This window comes from Periophthalmus magnuspinnatus, chromosome 6 (genome assembly GCF_009829125.3).
Source record: "Periophthalmus magnuspinnatus isolate fPerMag1 chromosome 6, fPerMag1.2.pri, whole genome shotgun sequence".
Taxonomy (NCBI): Eukaryota; Metazoa; Chordata; class Actinopteri; order Gobiiformes; family Gobiidae; genus Periophthalmus; species Periophthalmus magnuspinnatus.
Window position 1 is genome coordinate 31,313,856 of NC_047131.1, and position 18,053 is coordinate 31,331,908.

Below are 18,053 nucleotides of genomic sequence, written 5' to 3' on the forward strand. Positions count from 1 at the left end.
TTTCAAACCATAACAGCCTCACCTTCTGATCGGACTGGTCCTTTGTTTCTCTGAAGAAGCGAATGTCTTTGATGAGTCTGGACTTGATGTGCTCGTCGTACATGAACTGACTGAAGATGTAGAACTTCTTGCGCAGAAACTGGTAGGTGAAGTTCACGGTGGTGTTCATTATGCCGGTGCCGTGGGTCCTGATGGAGTTTGCAATGTGCCGGATGTTGATCGTGTTCAGGTGTTTGTTGTTACTGGCTTTTTCAATAAAGATCTGAGAGAAAAAAAAGATTAATATGAAAAAGATGCTAAATTTAATCATATCTAAAGTTAGCGTTAGCGTCGTACCTGGTTGTTGAGGTTGTAAAGGTAGCGTGAGACAAACACATGGATGTTCCTCATGATCTCCAAAACATCCAGACCCTGTGGAAATGGTGTCACAGTCCATCAGTATAACGGAAAACACTAGTTTGTTGCTACACAATCAGCTGCTCGTCTCCATGGCGATAGACTTCGTACCCGTTCTAGGAGGCGGAGTCACGCCTCGTACCCGTTCTAGGGGGCGGAGTCACGCCTCGTACCCGTTCTAGGAGGCGGAGTCACGCCTCGTACCCGTTCTAGGAGGCGGAGTCACGCCTCGTACCCGTTCTAGGAGGCGGAGTCACGCCTCGTACCCGTTCTAGGAGGCGGAGTCACGCCTCGTACCCGTTCTAGGAGGCGGAGTCACGCCTCGTACCCGTTCTAGGAGGCGGAGTCACGCCTCGTACCCGTTCTAGGAGGCGGAGTCACGCCTCGTACCCGTTCTAGGAGGCGGAGTCACGCCTCGTACCCGTTCTAGGAGGCGGAGTCACGCCTCGTACCCGTTCTAGGAGGCGGAGTCACGCCTCGTACCCGTTCTAGGAGGCGGAGTCACGCCTCGTACCCGTTCTAGGAGGCGGAGTCACGCCTCGTACCCGTTCTAGGAGGCGGAGTCACGCCTCGTACCCGTTCTAGGAGGCGGAGTCACGCCTCGTACCCGTTCTAGGAGGCGGAGTCACGCCTCGTACCCGTTCTAGGAGGCGGAGTCACGCCTCGTACCCGTTCTAGGAGGCGGAGTCACGCCTCGTACCCGTTCTAGGAGGCGGAGTCACGCCTCGTACCCGTTCTAGGAGGCGGAGTCACGCCTCGTACCCGTTCTAGGAGGCGGAGTCACGCCTCGTACCCGTTCTAGGAGGCGGAGTCACGCCTCGTACCCGTTCTAGGAGGCGGAGTCACGCCTCGTACCCGTTCTAGGAGGCGGAGTCACGCCTCGTACCCGTTCTAGGAGGCGGAGTCACGCCTCGTACCCGTTCTAGGAGGCGGAGTCACGCCTCGTACCCGTTCTAGGAGGCGGAGTCACGCCTCGTACCCGTTCTAGGAGGCGGAGTCACGCCTCGTACCCGTTCTAGGAGGCGGAGTCACGCCTCGTACCCGTTCTAGGAGGCGGAGTCACGCCTCGTACCCGTTCTAGGAGGCGGAGTCACGCCTCGTACCCGTTCTAGGAGGCGGAGTCACGCCTCGTACCCGTTCTAGGAGGCGGAGTCACGCCTCGTACCCGTTCTAGGAGGCGGAGTCACGTTTCGTACCCGTTCTAGGAGGCGGAGTCACGTTTCGTACCCGTTCAAGGAGGCGGAGTCACGTTTCGTACCCGTTCTAGGAGGCGGAGTCACGTTTCGTACCCGTTCAAGGAGGCGGAGTCACGTTTCGTACCCGTTCAAGGAGGCGGAGTCACGTTTCGTACCTGTTCTAGGAGGCGGAGTCACGTTTTGTACCTGTTCTAGGAGGCGGAGTCATGCGTCGGTACCTGTTCTAGGAGGCGGAGTCATACGTTTCGTACCCGTTCTAGGAGGCGGAGTCACGTTTCGTACCCGTTCTAGGAGGCGGAGTCACGTTTCGTACCCGTTCTAGGAGGCGGAGTCACGTTTCGTACCCGTTCTAGGAGGCGGAGTCACGTTTCGTACCTGTTCCAGGGTCTGACTGGGGAGATGCGCCTCGGTCATAGTGAGTCCATATCTTTGCGTGGCTAGATTTCTCATTTCGCTGTACGTGGCCCAGTCGTGCAGAGCAACAGTCGTCAAGTTGTAGAACGTTTTATCCAGGTAATGTGTCACGTACGCTGAGAGGAGAGTGGAAGTGACAGATTAGGTTAACGTCATGTTGTAGTTATAGACTTAAGAGCCATTCTCACCTTTGATATTAATGAATCTGTTAAAAAAGCGAATGGGTTTGAGAAAAAAGAAGTGAGCGAGGTCCTTCATGCCGACTTTGAATGGGTTTCTGTCATCGAGCTTCAGGTGAGTGTGAACAGAGAGACGCAAGTCCTTCTCGATCTCTTTACACAGTTTGTCCAGTAGGTGCTGCCAATGTACAGGAAAAATATTCACATGTGTATTTTGTGTACACAGTTTACTGAATTTATACAGTTTAAAATGCTATATATTATCAGAATGTAGAAAATTACGGAAAGGGGGTAAAAGTGGACCGTATTGTATTTAAAAGGTCCTAAACCGTGTTATAATGTTCTTACCTCACTAAAAACCTCCATGATCTCTTTATCGTAGCTCTGTAGAAGCTGCTCACATGACTCTGTGTGTTTGGCGTGCATCATTGAAGGAACGCTGTCTCTCAGGGCACTAAACATGTACTGCAAAACAATTAAAAAAAGAAAGTTATTATGTTTAAAAAGATAAATTAAACTTAAAGAGCCCATATGACGCTATTTTCTGATCTGTTCTAATGTTGTTCCTCATCACAAACAGACCTGGAGTTGTGTTTTTGTTTCATTCACACATGTTTAACACACAAACAAACCTGCATATTTAGGCTGAGTTCTTCTCTCAAACTGAAAACACTTTGTTCCACCTTGTGATGTCATCGCGTGGTGATACACGAAGTGCTCCACTGTGTTTTTAAACTCCACACACCTTCACTAGAACCATTTGGATAAATTCAACTCTGGAATTGCCACTATATACTGAACAAAAGGTAAAAGGAGCGGTTTACAGAACTTGAAAACTACCACTTCATGACATCACAAGGTGGAACAGAGCATTTTGAGCTTTGGAGATGTAGACGGACTAATAATAAAGTGTTACTCAAACATGTGTGAATGAAACAAAACACAACTCCAGGTCTGTTTTTGAGAAAGTAACAACATTAAAACATGGATACAGGAGCCTTAAAACCAGAAGAAACACAGAATTATAATAAAACTAAATATTCTTAGACTTGATTCTCACGTGTATCCTCGCTGCATCCACCGCGTTGTCGTACACATCGTCCAAATAGATGGGAAATACAGCTCTGTGCCAGTAGAGGAAACTACAGTCACACTGCAGTTTAACTCTGGGGAGAATGTAGAAGTTTTGGTTAAAAAAAAGTACATGAAAATAGCAAATCACTGAACAAACGGCCTCACCTTTCACTCAGCTCACTGATTAGATCCAATTTCTTGAGCACCAGTTGCAATGGAAGAAGCTCCTCATCTTTGAATGTTTTCTAATGTGTAAAAAAAACAACAGTTAAACATATCTGCATAATACTAAAACTCTTATTACAACCACATTATACCAACTTACCAACTGCGTACCAACACACAGAGCCAGCGCCACCACAAGGCGGCGCTCTTTTGTGCTTGGGCCACTGAGTGCATTTTCCGCAAGTACCAAAGAGGAGAGGACGTCGAGGCGCTGCTCACTGTACTTTTTGTCTGAGATGACTCTTTTCTGCACAAACAAACAGCTTTAGTTAAGACACGATACTTCACATACCTCCTCTTTCACAATGTCATTTTCAAAGTCCTTAATGTATTTTATCTCTCACCGTTTTAAATGAGTCTTATGCATTTTATATGGAGTTTACCACAGTTTTTGGTGACCATCCTTCACATTCTATTCTATAAAATGTCTTATTTTGTATTTTTTTTACAGTAAATACAACTAAAACTTAACTAAAACATATACAAATGCATACCTTCCGTTTATAGTTTCAGATTTACCTTTGCGACATTGATGGCATTAAGGGCCTGAGACTGCAGCTGCTGACTGATGTGTGATACCGAGTCTGCTCCGACAATAGAGCGTCGATAGAACGTGTGCTCCACTGCCTAGATAAAGAAACATCACATTAATTACCTGTAAAACCGACAGTAAAAGGTCACATTTTTACATAACGCATGTCCATCTTGAAGCCACTAAAAGAACTTTACATGAAGAAACCACCAAACTTCGACTCAATGGGCAAACACTTAACCAACCGAGCCACTCCAATGTTATGAATTGTAAGAAATAAAAATGCCACTACGCTCCACACCTTTAGAAGTTCCACCAGTCGACACAGGGCTTTGACGGAGGCTTTTGTCATGGGCCGCTGCATCGACATGTACATATTCATGGTCGTCTTGATGATGGTGCTGATGCTGTATGCATACAGGATACCCTAGACAAACATCAACGGAAAAACATTTTAATCAACAACAGATTTACACTATCAGGCAAAAGTCTGCACACACCCTCATTCTTTATTTATATTTATATACACACAGAAGACGTCAAATGTATGAAGCAAGATATATGGAATTGTGTAGTAAAGAAAAACAGGTATATTAACTACAATTTTATATTCAAATCCTCAAAGTAACCACCCTTTACTAAATATTTTTCAACAATGCAGAGTTATTTAACTAAAACATTGAATGAGAGGGAGTGTCCAAACTTTAGACTGGTGTTTAAATATACACGGCCACTCAAACGTTTTAACACACCATCTCATTCAATTTTCCTTAATTTTTACTACTTTCAAAATTTTTAAAACTTTTTATACATACAAAAAACATGTAGTAAAGTTTTTATGTAGTAAAAACAAAGTTAAAAAAAAAGTTTTCTTCCCACTCCTTTTCGAGCTTATATAAGAAAAAATATGTGAAAAGTGCAGTAAGTGCACTGGATACAGGCGTTCATTAATCTGCTTGAAAAAAATAAATAAAAATTTAGTGAAACAAAAAAAAAAAAAAAATTCTACTAAATATTTTTTCGACAAAGCAAAGGGCAGCTACTTTGAGGATTTAAATATAAAATATAAACAAAACATTTAGTAGTTATTTCACGTTTTTTCTTAGCTACATAATTCCATATACTTAATTCATATATTTGATGTCTTTTGTTTGTATATAAAATGTAGAAAGTAGTAAAAATAACACAAAAAAACATTGAATGAGAGGAGTGTCCAAACTTTTGACCGGTAGTGTTGGTACAATAATGTTTATAAGACCTAATGAGCTGCACTGTACCTGTAAAAACACATTACACCTGCTGTTGAGGTCTTCTACCAACTTGTCACTTTTGTGCTCTTTGGACAAGATGGACTCCATTTTCATCATCCAAGAAGTTACAAAAACATAGTAGGACTGAACATCCCTGGAAAGAAACAACAATGAGAGACTGCAAAGCCTTTTTTGCTAAATACTCAGTCTGAACTCAAAACTGGGGGAAAAAAAACAAACTTCTATTATAACTCTACCTCCCACTTTCTTGCTGAGTGGGTTGTCTTTGCTGTTATGACGTCATCTCTAAATCGCCCTTCATTTGATCCAATATATAACAGCTTTTCCTTATAACCTTTTGTCCCTACATCATTTTTGCACCATTTATTTTTATAGCAAAAGAAAAATATAAAATCTGCCAAGTGGACAAAACGTTAGCGACACATCTTCACTCCTACAACGTTTTGTCCAGTTGACAGATTTTATATTTTTCTTTTGCGATGGATCAGACCTGGACAACTGAGGGATTTCACAGATACCACTGATTTTTGTTTAAAACTTGTTGCTTTAGTGTACTCAAATTACTATTATGCAAACTTCAATTGTTTCCCTATTTAGTTTGGATCAATCAATAGTTAATTCTAATCTCTAGCTTCCTTTGCGTTACTATTTTTGCTGCCGGACATCCAGAATACACACTTCTCCAATACTTTAAGATGTGAGTCTGGTTGCAGGTGAATCTCCGTTTTTAAATGGCCATGATTAGCCAAAAGGGGGACATGAAAAACATAACACTACAATGCCCACACAATACATACACTACCAGTTAAAAGTCTGGACACACCTTCTCATTAAATATTTTTTTTATTTATTTATTTTTGCTACTTTCTTCATTTTATACACACAGAAGACATCAAAAAAAAGAAGTTATATGGAATTAAGTAACAATGAAAAAAAAAAGTCTTCTAGAAAGTAGTAAACATGAAGAAAAAAAAAGAAAAAACACTGAATGAGAGGGTGTATCCAAACGTTTGACTGGTAGTGTTGCTGTTGACCTGACTCTGGTAAACTGTTGTACTTACTTGGAGAGGGTTTGGGCTCTTTGCTGCAGGTATGTGTCTCTTTGTGCTTTAATCGATTGAATACTTTTCTTATCAATCAGCTTCGCCGCAGCCGGGACTTTTGATACAAGAAAATTGTCAGGAAACCAAATTATGTTGGCGGTCAACGTGACAGCCGGTACCTGAGAGGAAGAGCAAGAAAAGTAATGAAAGATAAGCCAAATGTCACAGGTGATGGACATACTGAACAATAGGGATTCAATTCAATTTATTCCTATAGCACATTTAAAATGACTAAACCAAAGTGACCTGACCAAAGTGCTTCATATACAAAAAATAATAAAAATGGGAATGGGACAAGATCTAGTACCACAAGATCACATGAGACAAAACTGCCACAAGATTATGCACACGTGAAAAATGATCTTGTGAGATTTTTTCCATGGGTTTACATTTGGATTGGACAAAAAAAGTTCTGGCGAGTTATATCTCTACATAAGACAAGTGCAGTACATCCAGAATGCTGCTGCTCGAGACTAGAACCAGGAAGTACTTCACACATGTGTCCTGTGGCTCAGTCTCTGGCTCCTTCGGCTCAGAGACTTTAAAGCAGCTCAGTGTGAACAAGTCTCTCCATGGACCAGCACCAAAGAACATCTCCCACATGAGCCACAAGAACCATCTCACATGAGGAGGACTAAACCAGGACTAAACCAGGACTAAACCAGGACTAAACCAGGACTAAACCAGGACTAAACCAGGACTAAACCAGGACTAAAGTGGGACTAAACCAGGACTAAACCCAAGACTAAGTCAGGAGTAAACCAGGACTAAACCAGGACTAAACCAGGACTGAACATGGGGAATCAGCATTTCAGTTTTGTGCAGCTAAAACCCGTAACAGTCTTCCTGAAGATGAGAGACAGGCCTCAACTTTGACACTGTTTAAATCCAGGCTCCAAATGGTTCTTATTCTGCACTTTTCTCTTTTAATGTTGATTTTATGATTATTTATGTTTTGGTTCGTTTGTGATCTTAATGCTTTTTTGATTCTGTAAAGCACTTTGGATGACTTTGCGTGGAAATTGTGCTATATAAATAAAATTTGTCTTGACTTGCGAAGCCATAGTTACAATAACCAAAAATATTTAAAAATAAATTAAAATGTGGAGTCAAAATGTACACAATTTACATAAAACTAAATTATATAAAAATCTCTTCTTCTCTCATTTCGTTGACTTAATCTTGTATCTCGCAACATCTAAACTGTGTCTCGTCCCACCCCTATTGAAAAATACAAGTTTTTTAATACCTTTTTACAAACATCGAGCAGGGATTTGTAGAGCTTTTTGTCAACACTCCTGAAGATGTGGAAATGAAGAACAAATAAACTGCAAACTCCTGCATATTTATCTCTCTGGTCGATCTCAGAAGGCTCTCCTGAAACCAAAAGAAAGTTTAGCACCATATTCTCTAGATTATTCAAAAGTCAATTCAAAATCAGTGAAAATTAACTGACCAATCTTGGACTCAATGCTGGTGAAAATATTGCGGATGTTAAGGGCAAACTCTTCAGCAAAGGCACTATTTTTGGCAACAGCAACGCCCTCTCCAGGATCATCAAATCTCTGCTCCACACAAGCCTGTCACAGAGATAGAATTACACAAAATCTACAGAAAATTCTACAACACGATGATTATTACAAAAGTTTTTAAATTAGACCTATTCTGCAAAATCGGCTTTTCAGAGCTTTTAACCACGTTACAGTTGTTTCTTCTCACCATTTAATCACCTGAAGTTTTATTTGGAGTGAATCGTGCATGTTTGGGCAATGTTCATTTTCAAGACGCCATATTGTCAATCAAACCAGCACACGTCCACTGTGATGTACTCACTTCATTCTCCAATTTTATTTTCTTAACTGGTGATATGGTAAGATTTGGCAGTGTTGCTGTCCATCAGAGGTGCTGACTCTTTGTTGTGATGACCTTTACAGTGACGTCAGCTCCTATTGGGCATCTGCATTTTCTACCGTGGAAGTCAGTTGACAGTTTCATTTATAGAGTCATTTTAGATGCATATTGTGATTTAAAATGTGCAAATTATAACATAATGACCACGGGTCTTAGATTACAGCTATAGAGCAGACACAAGCACAATTGGTCTGCTTTAAAGGTGCACAAAGCAACTCTTCAGGCAGGGGGTCAGCCACTTGCTTGTCTCCATGGAAAAGTTATTAATTAGCTTGGAATGGTTCACAGTATGGCATTAAATATATCCATCTAGCATTCATTTCATTAGGGCTGTTTTTATTGTGGAAAAATTTAGTGAAAAACATGCATGGGGCTGAGTTGAATCTCCACAGATCTACAACTGCACTTGGCCTGGTACTGTCACCTACGTTTTTGCATGGAGACAGATGTGCAGTTATAAGGATTAAGCTAGACTGTGGAATACTCTCGGCAAAGCAATAACACCACCATGACAACAAGCAGACGGTCGACCAGAAAAGTTGCATATTGTAACTGTTTTACTTAAGTGTCTGGAAGTAATGCATGTTTTTCCTCTTAAACTTTCTTCTGATGCTGCCCATGTTTCACTGTGCTGCTCTGTCTAGACTTTTAATATTTGTTTCTCTGTCTGGAGGGTTAAGGTTAAGGGTTAGGGGTTAGGACTACCTGCTTTCCTGCTGCTGCACAAACTTACCTACCCTTAAAGCGATGAAATGTTTGCTTGTTTTATCTTATTGTAATCCCTCTTTCCGGGCAGTTGCAGTGTTGGTCAATACGCACTGTCCTTGTTATAAATAAAATAAAGTGTAAAAGAGGAGTTACCTGAAGTATCATGCCATCTAAAAGTTGCCCCTCGAGTTTCAGCAGCAGCTTCTCAAAAGGTTTCAGTTTGTCTTCAGGGATTGAGAATTTCCCGGGGTTGTGGTGCACAGACTTCAATAATCTGCAATACATCAATTTTCATTTATTATATGTGACCAGTAGATTTTAAAGATCCATACTGACTCTTGTGAAATTGAAGCCATGTTATAATGTTGTTACCTCCTCAAAAACAGACCTGGAGTTATGTTTTATTATGTTTTTTTTTGAGTAATCCTTTATTATTTGTCTGTCTAAATCTCCAAAGCTCAACATGTTTTGTTGCACCTTGTCATGTCATGAAGTGGTAGTTCTCGAGTTAACAGCTACCATTTAATTGTTTTCATTTCTGACAATTTCAGGAAAAATGCTAGCGAGCAGTGCAGAGGGGTCACATAGTGCCTCGGTGAGTTGTCTGGTCAGCTGATCCGTCTACTGGTGGAGGTAGGACGACAGCGTCATCTTCAGTCTGACTTCTTCAGGACAGTATCCCAGGTATAGAGAGTAACAAAGGCCCCCTCATCCCGGTTTAAAGTCCCATGGGCACCTCTCTGTATTTTAACTGCCTCCTTAATTCAGTGACGATGTTTGTTGTACTCTGTCCCTGTGCCGTTTGCTCCGTCCCAGTCCATAATGTGGTTATCTCTTTTACAATAGTCACAAATGGCCGACTTGAGTTGCTCCTGTTCTGCTTTGTGTTTTGTTACTCTTGTGCATTAGGCGGCTTTTTAACTCTCACACAGCTGGGATACTGTCCTGAAGAAGTCAGACTGCAGATGGCGCTGTCTTCCCACCGGTGGAGGCCGGAGACAGCAGCAAAAAGTGTTTAAATCAGCTGAGCAGACATGTCACAGCAACATCATGTGGCCACTCGGAAGAAGAGCGCTAGTGTTAAGTCCAAACTCAGGTCAGGCATGAAAACAAACTAAATCTTGGCCTGAAAATAATAATCTAATCAAATAAATCATCAAAAGACCAGATGAACCTCAATGGACCAGTGTGTACCAGTGGATTAATACAACTTTCTAACCTCTTATACATCTTCCAATGTTCTTTTAGTGTACCATGATTTTCCATAATTTCATCGAGTGTGAGGAGTACCACCAAGAGCTCTCCGAGGTGCTCATAAACAATCTAGAAAGAACAAAAACAAAAACAACTTTATAAACCTACTGGGAATTTTTAACTACTATTTGGAGTTTTGTCAAAGAAACATACTTGAAAATGGACACCAGAAGACTCAATGATTTTTGTTGCACCTCTACAAAAATGGCAGAAAGTGCAATTGTATGTTTAGTAAATCACAAAAGGTTAGTATAAAAAGTGTATGTTTTCATTGGTTCTTGAAAATAAAGAGGAACTTACTTATTGCTGTTGTAAAGTGCAGCCAGCTGGTGGACCACATTAACCACAACTTCGTAACATCTTGATACGAAACAGGATAGTTCCTAAAATACAAAGAAAATATTACCAACATGTTTTATATATAGATTACAATTTTTTTCTTACCTGAAGGAAAGAGATAAATCGTCCCATTTGAATTTGGGACTCTCCTTCAATAACACAAGCATCGGAAACTGTAAAAACAAAACATTACTTCAAGAAAAAATATCAAAAATCCAACTACGTTCATCTTGTAATATGGTCTGCAGCTTACCTCCCTCTCCGTAAAACAGTAATCCATTGTAAAACTTGGTCTCTGCCTGCCCAAAATATAAACCACTTATTACACAATGTACCTGCCAAAGAAATGTGTACTTTTGGCAAAATCTGAACAAACTTTACCTCATACTTCAACTTTTTTATTTCACTACAAAGTGCTGCGTAGACGGTGATAACTTTATTCAAAACCTGCATAACGAAAAGAAAATCTGTGACATGTACAGCAGACAGTATTAGGCCTGTCATAATAACACATTTTGCAGTTCGATATTTTGCTGAAGTAAATATAGACAATAAACAATAATATTGAAACTTATTCATGCCACTGACACAATAACACAAAAGCAGATTTAAAGCATAAAAACTATTCTAAAGCTACAATATAAAAAAAAACAAAACATGAGCTGCCATAAAAAATGGCCAAATTAAACACTTTAGTCGTTCATTTGCTTCTGTAATGAGACATAAAATTGATTAATGCTAACTTTTACGGCTTAAAACTTATCATACAGCCAAAAAACAACTCAAAATTTCTTCAGTAGTGCAAAGAAAAAGTCCACACAATAAATACTGACCCCAAAAATATTGTTCCATCTAACATATACTGAACGATAAGTTGATATAGTGATTATCATGACAGGCTTCGATATTACACAGACCTATATATTTTACAAACACAATGCTTACCTTGTTGTCTGTTTTGATTAACTCCAGAAGAGAGGACTGCTCATATGGGAGAAGCTATAATTCATAAACACATTTGTGAAACTAGTGTTGTACTGTACAGGTATTGTGATTTATTCATTTATTTTTTATCATATGTACCTTTAAGGCAATAGGGTCCAATGTAAAGTCCCACACATCTCCAATAGCGTCATCCAATGCCTCCTCAATGCCCTTCAGCTGAGACGTGTACTCCTCAAGAAACCTGGAGTAGTTCTTTAGTTGGACTTCTGTGTGGATTTCTGTAAGCATGGACAAATCAATTGATTGTAGAAGAGTGAATGCATACATCTGTACACATATTTAAAAATTGTTACCAATGTGTTCATAGTCTACTTATGATAAGAGAGGAGAGTGTATAATGTAGCCTATTGCATTATAATAGTAGGGTACATTTTAACTTCTCCCGCTTTGGGCCCACAAAAAAACTAAATAAAATGTAAAAGCTCTTAAAGGTCCTGTATTACTCAAAATGAATGCTTGAGCGCTTTTAGCCAAGTTAGAATGGTGTTACTTCATCAAAAACAGACCTGGAGTTGTGTTTTGTTTCATTCACACATGTTTGCGTAACATTTTATTATTAGTCTGTCTACATCTCCAAAGCTCTAAATGCTCTGTTCCACCTTGTGATGTCACGAAGCAGTAATTTTCACATCAACAGCCTATTTACCTTTAGTTCATTAGTGATTGGAAATTCCAGGTCTGAAATAATTCATATGATTCTAGTGAAGGTGTATGGAGTTTAAAAGCACAATGGGGTGTATTATCACATGACATCACAAAGTGGAACAAAGCGGAGTGTTTTCTGTTTGAAAGAACTCCTAAATATGCAGGGTTTGTGTGTTAAGCGTGTATGAATGAAACAAAATACAACTTCAGGTCTGTTTGTGACAAGGAAACATTATAACATAGATTAGAAAATAGCATAATATGGGCACTTTTAGCTTTTCATCCTGGACTGGTTCTGGTGTAGTCCTGGTTTGGACCTGGCTTAGTGGTACAAGTTTTGGTGTGGTGTTTGTGTGGTGTTGGTGTGGTGTTGGTGTGGTGTTGGTGTGGTGTTGGTGTGGTGTTGGTGTGGTGTTGGTGTGGTGTTGGTGTGGTGTTGATGTGGTGTTGATGTGGTGTTGATGTGGTGTTGATGTGGTGTTTATATTATGTTTAAGTGCTGTTTATGTGGTGCATGAATTAGACATGTCTAGCTTTCTGCACTTCCTTTAACTTGCACATTTTGAGGAGACCTTAACCAATCATTTGCGGACAATACCATGCGCAATTTCATCCATGGACTTCCAAAAATGTAAACACAGACCAGTTTAAGCGTTTAGCAACGGGTAAAAGTAGTACTGGATGTGGCTAGCATACTCGCTAGCTTCAGGAGGCTAATGGTGCAACTCTCGTTTTTTTTCCACCTCCAAACATTTAAAAAAATCTCTTGAACACTTACTTTGTGAACCGTCATCAAAACGGTCGAATTCCCAGTCAGGGGCGATGGTTTCTGTCGCCATATCTAAAGAATCTGAGCCCCAAAACTCTGCTGTTAACAAGTGTAGCTGCACAGTCCCATGACGTTACGAGTCTCGTGATTTTGCCCGAGGCCGCAAGTGCTCATGGGAAATTGAGTTTATTGTAGAAAGGCATCGTGTTGATTTGATATTAGTGATGGGGTTTTCAACTCTTTTAGGGCATCCGAATCTTTTGGATCCGTTCATTTCAAAGAGCAGTTGAAAAGACTGGCTGTTTTACTATGTATTTATATGACAGAAGGCAACGTGAGAACTCATTTGAACTACAAATTAATCAGAGAGAAACGACAAGGCTCAGATGTGTTTAAAATGGTTCAAACTGAGAGTGGGAGTGTGTTTACCCTTTGGAATTATGTATAAAATAAATAAAACACTGCACTACAATATTAATAAGCTAATTATAAAAATCTAACTGTTATTATGACGCCAAATACGTTTTTTAGTTTTTGTTTTTTTGTTGTTTTTTGTGAATATTGGTAAATATTGATGATATTAATTTACGATTTGTGAAGAAAAAATGTCCAGATGCCCACAATATAATGTAAAATTCTAGTTCTAGTTAGCAACATATAGTTTATTTTATTTTTATTTTCATTTTTTACTTTTATTTAATTCATTTTTTTATTATTTTGATGGTTCAGGGTTAATCAGTATAAAATGTATTAAAAGTTAAATTAAATTAACAAACAAAAATAAATAAATAAATAAATAAAATAAAGATTCGGTTATTTTAAAAAATGAGGTCCGATTCCACCCGTTCACGTTAAGGAACCGTTCAAAAGAGCCGACTCCTTCATCAACGTCACATCTCTGATATGCCTGCTTGGCTGAAGAAGCAGGTCAAAAGTGTTGTTGGGGTTTGTAGTCCTCAGGAGGGTGTGAGAGAGTGGCACGCGCGTGTTGATCCGGGGCTGGAGCAGATCATTGAGAGCCGAGCAGAGGCCACAGCTCACAGGACAGAACACACACATCCTCCATGGTCCAACCCCGGGTAAGAAATGTTTTATTATTTTTGTTTAGCACTTATAATCTTCTAAATAACCAAATGCTAAAATTTAAAATATACCATGACTATGTTCATTATTTTGGTCATAGCAAGGGTGAAAACAGTGAAAGTTTCAGTGTAAGGTGACCAGACGTCCCTGTTGTCCTGGGACAGTCACAGTTTATCCAGAAACACTTATTTGTCCCAGTTTTACACAAGAAACGTCCCAGGTGGCCCTATTTTAGACCAGTTTGAGCCAGTTTTTTGTGGGATATGTTTGTTTGTTTGTTTGTTTGTTTAGGCAAAATACAGAAAATTGTGTTTGAACATGGGCATAACTCAAAATAATCTACTATTATACACAAACTAAAATAATCTACTATTTTACATGAACTAAGAAGTGAATCCAGAGTTACCAGCTCTTTTCACTGTTTTATTATTGCCAACCAAAAGCCACAGTTTAAAATGTTAATATTTTAGCAGCCTATTTAAAAACTCTTTATGATGAATTATTTCAGTGAGTGAAAGTCTAGAAGCAAATTTTAACTGGATGCACTGATGAATATTGATATTAATTTATGATTTGTGAAAAAAATGTCCAGATGCCCAGAAGATAATATGACGTTCTAGTTCCAGTAAGTAACATATAGTTTATTTTAAATTAATAGAATACGCTTTAGTAAAAAAAAAAAAGATAATCTACTGTCCACTGTGCTTTTTCTAACCTGCTCATTTCTCAGGAATTTCAAATTAAGAGTCATTGTCTCATTCAGACAACGGCGCCTCAGTGTGGCTGATGAGACACGAGCATGAAGAATGATAATGCAGCTGTGCATCAGATGACTCTGTGCAGCCCCTTTACACGACTTTATACAAGTACATCTACTTTAGTAAAAGTACACATACCAGGGAAAAAGAGTACTCAAGTACATCTGCTTTAGTAAAAGTACACATACCAGGGAAAAAGAGTACTCAAGTACATCTACTTTAGTAAATGTACACATACCAGGGAAAAAGATACTCAAGTACATCTACTTTAGTAAAAGTACACATACCAGGGAAAAAGAGTACTCAAGTACATCTGTTTTAGTAAATTACACATACCAGGGAAAAAGATACTCAAGTAAAAGTAAATCTACTTTAGTAAAAGTACACATACCAGGGAAACAAATACTCTAGTAAAAGTAAACGTTTCACAAGTATTTTGCACATATTTTGAGTCTTATAAAGCTTCAAGTTTGTGCTGAATTTTGTTTAACAGAAACAGCTGAGCCATTTTTTCTACTTGTTTTTATTTTTATATTTTCATTTCCTCAAATTATGACCATGTTAAAAATAAACCCTCAGCCTTTTCAGCAGGTCTCACACAATAATACAAATACTTTTACTTTTCAGGCCAGTTAAAATGTAGTAGAAAGTACAGATACTGTTCTCAGATCTAGCGAAGTAAAAGTAAAACGTACACAATGTAAAATGTACTTAAGTAAAGTACAGATACCTAAAATGTGTACTTAAGTATAGTACTTTAATAGTTTTACTTTATTACATTCCACCACTACTTTTTATTAAATGTTTTGACTTTGGAGACTAAAGGTCCTATGTTACACAAAACTGACTCTTGTGAACGTTAAACCATGTTATAATGTTTTTACCTCCTCAAAACAGACGTTTGTCTACATCTCTAAAGCTCAAAAGGCTCTGTTCCACCTTGTGATGCCATGAAGTGGTAGTTTTCAGGTTAACACCTCCTTTTACCTTTAGTTCAGTTGAGATTGGCAGTTCCAGATCTTAAATCATCCGAATGATTCTATAAATGAAGGTGTGTGGAGTTTAAAAACACATCGGAGCACTTCCTGTATCACCACATGATGACATCACAATATGCAGGTTTGTTTGTGTTTGTGCGTGAAACGTGTGCGAATGAAACAAAAAACACAACTCCAGGTCTGTTTGTGACGAGGAAACGACATTAGAACAGATCAGAAACAGGGTCATTTAAATGTAATTAGAGAGTTGTACAGTCGATTTGAACACTTTCTATTACTTTAACCATATGTTTTTGTTTTTTCTTTCAGAGGTAGTGGTGCGGCAGGAGCTGTTTTTACACTGCAGCATCCAGGACAACATTCCAGGCTTTAATCTGAAGCTATGGCACTCCGACCGTCACAAGAGGAGGAGAAGTTACTCTCTATTCCGAGGATTTCGACGTCTGTTCAGTATGGCTCACAAGTGGAAAACGGGGAATCAAAACCTTCAAACAATCACTTTTTGTGGGATTATAGTGAAACGGACTCTCTGCTGTCAAATGAAAACTACGGAGGCTCGAGAAGAAGAAGAAGTTCTCATACAGAAATAGGCCCGGATCAGTCTAACGCACATGGGGAATCAATTTGCTCCATGCTCCTGCAGATACTCGTGCCGTTCATACTGGCCGGTCTCGGGACAGTTTCAGCTGGGATGCTCCTAGAAGTGGTTCAGGTAAGAGAGTATAAAGGCTGTTATTACATTTTAACAGCGGTGAAAGAAGTACTTGGCTTTGTTACTTAAGTAAAAGTAGCAAAAGTCGAAGTTGCTATGGATCAGACCTGGACGATTGAGGGATTATACAGACATCTTAAGTAAAAGTACAGATACTAGACGAAAAACACTCAAAAGTAAAAGTATCACATGAAAAAAATGGACCTGTAGCTGTTTAAAAATGTACATAAAGAGTAAAAAGTAAAAGTAATAAAGTACCTGTTTAAAAATGTACTTAAAGAGTAAAAGTAAAGCTTTAAATGTAGTGATTTTGATAAAGATTTGTATGGAATTCCATCCATCCATCCATGTTCTTCCTCTTATCCGGGGCCGGGTCTAAGTCTAAGCAGGGACTCCCCGACTTCCCTCACCCCAGACACGTCCTCCAGCTCCTCCGGTGGGACCCCAAGGCGTTCCCAGGCCAGAGAGAGACATAGTCCCCCCAGTGTGTCCTGAGTCTTCCTCAGGACCTTCTCCTTGTGCGGAATTTCTGTTTTTATTTGCATATAATTATGAAAGTGTTAAAAATAAACCCTCAGACTTTTCAGCAGGTCTCAAACAATCATAAAAAATACTTTTACTTTTCAGTCCTGTTCAAAAATGTAGTGAAGTAGAAAGTACAGACACTGCTCTCAAATGTAGTGAAGTACTGAAGTAAAAATTAAAAGTATCCACTGTAAACCTTAAAGTTCAGATACTCGATAGGCCCAACTGTATATTCTACTTAAGTGAAATACTTTACTACTTGTACTTCATTACATCACCATTGCATTTTAACATGTAGAGTTATAAGAGAATGAACTATATGTATTTATTTTTTTATTTTTTTTATTTTATTGCACAGGGACAGTGCATATTAATGAACAGTCACATTTCCAGTGCAAAGATGCTCATTTCCATCTATTGGCTTTAGGTTTGAAAGTCGCAAAAAAGACGGCTACAAAAAAACATAATAGAACAATAAAAGTTCAGAAGTATTGTATCGTTCTGGTGGTGGAAAACCTGCCATATTTCTTCTTCTGAACACAATGGCTGCTGTCGGCCGTAACCTCGTGCCAGAACAACAGCGAAACAACTCGAGCCTGTCTCCAAAACTGACCAGTAACTGACCAATAGAACCTTCTCATCCTCGTCGGCATAGCAACCAAAAGTCACAGACAAAAGCATTTACATTAACACATAAACAGATACAAGAACTAAAAGTGCTGAATCTGAACTAAACACAAAACATCAGATCATTACTATGGACTATAAACACATACATAGTTCCATCTTGTCCATTTGGGGTCATTCTTTATTTATTCTTTATTTGTCAGTGACCGTGTACAAATTCATTACTCTCACAAAAGAAAAGATGATTTGTACCAGATTTAGCTGCTGCTGCTTTCCATGCACAGGCGAACACACATTAAAACACACATTTCAATACAATTACATTATAA

General features: G+C 39.2%; 1 protein-coding gene across 1 annotated transcript in view; it reads right to left on the reverse strand.

Annotated features, from left to right (window-relative positions):
* Positions 1-18,053, reverse strand: part of washc4 (WASH complex subunit 4) — a 124,659-nt gene that overhangs the window by 4,310 nt on the left and 102,296 nt on the right. Inside the window, exons 2-25 of the mRNA XM_033967633.2 lie at positions 13,031-13,151; positions 11,686-11,825; positions 11,548-11,601; positions 10,984-11,049; positions 10,856-10,901; positions 10,708-10,775; positions 10,564-10,646; positions 10,417-10,459; positions 10,229-10,332; positions 9,163-9,283; positions 7,847-7,970; positions 7,640-7,767; positions 6,349-6,509; positions 5,294-5,420; positions 4,318-4,443; positions 4,004-4,111; positions 3,585-3,731; positions 3,425-3,504; positions 3,246-3,351; positions 2,534-2,650; positions 2,195-2,363; positions 1,968-2,122; positions 337-411; positions 23-262 (exon numbers count right to left, since the gene is read on the reverse strand). Coding sequence (XP_033823524.1) covers positions 23-262; positions 337-411; positions 1,968-2,122; positions 2,195-2,363; positions 2,534-2,650; positions 3,246-3,351; positions 3,425-3,504; positions 3,585-3,731; positions 4,004-4,111; positions 4,318-4,443; positions 5,294-5,420; positions 6,349-6,509; positions 7,640-7,767; positions 7,847-7,970; positions 9,163-9,283; positions 10,229-10,332; positions 10,417-10,459; positions 10,564-10,646; positions 10,708-10,775; positions 10,856-10,901; positions 10,984-11,049; positions 11,548-11,601; positions 11,686-11,825; positions 13,031-13,091 — 2,649 coding nt within the window. The 5' untranslated portion in view covers positions 13,092-13,151. The remainder of the gene's footprint in view (positions 1-22; positions 263-336; positions 412-1,967; positions 2,123-2,194; positions 2,364-2,533; positions 2,651-3,245; positions 3,352-3,424; positions 3,505-3,584; positions 3,732-4,003; positions 4,112-4,317; positions 4,444-5,293; positions 5,421-6,348; positions 6,510-7,639; positions 7,768-7,846; positions 7,971-9,162; positions 9,284-10,228; positions 10,333-10,416; positions 10,460-10,563; positions 10,647-10,707; positions 10,776-10,855; positions 10,902-10,983; positions 11,050-11,547; positions 11,602-11,685; positions 11,826-13,030; positions 13,152-18,053) is intronic.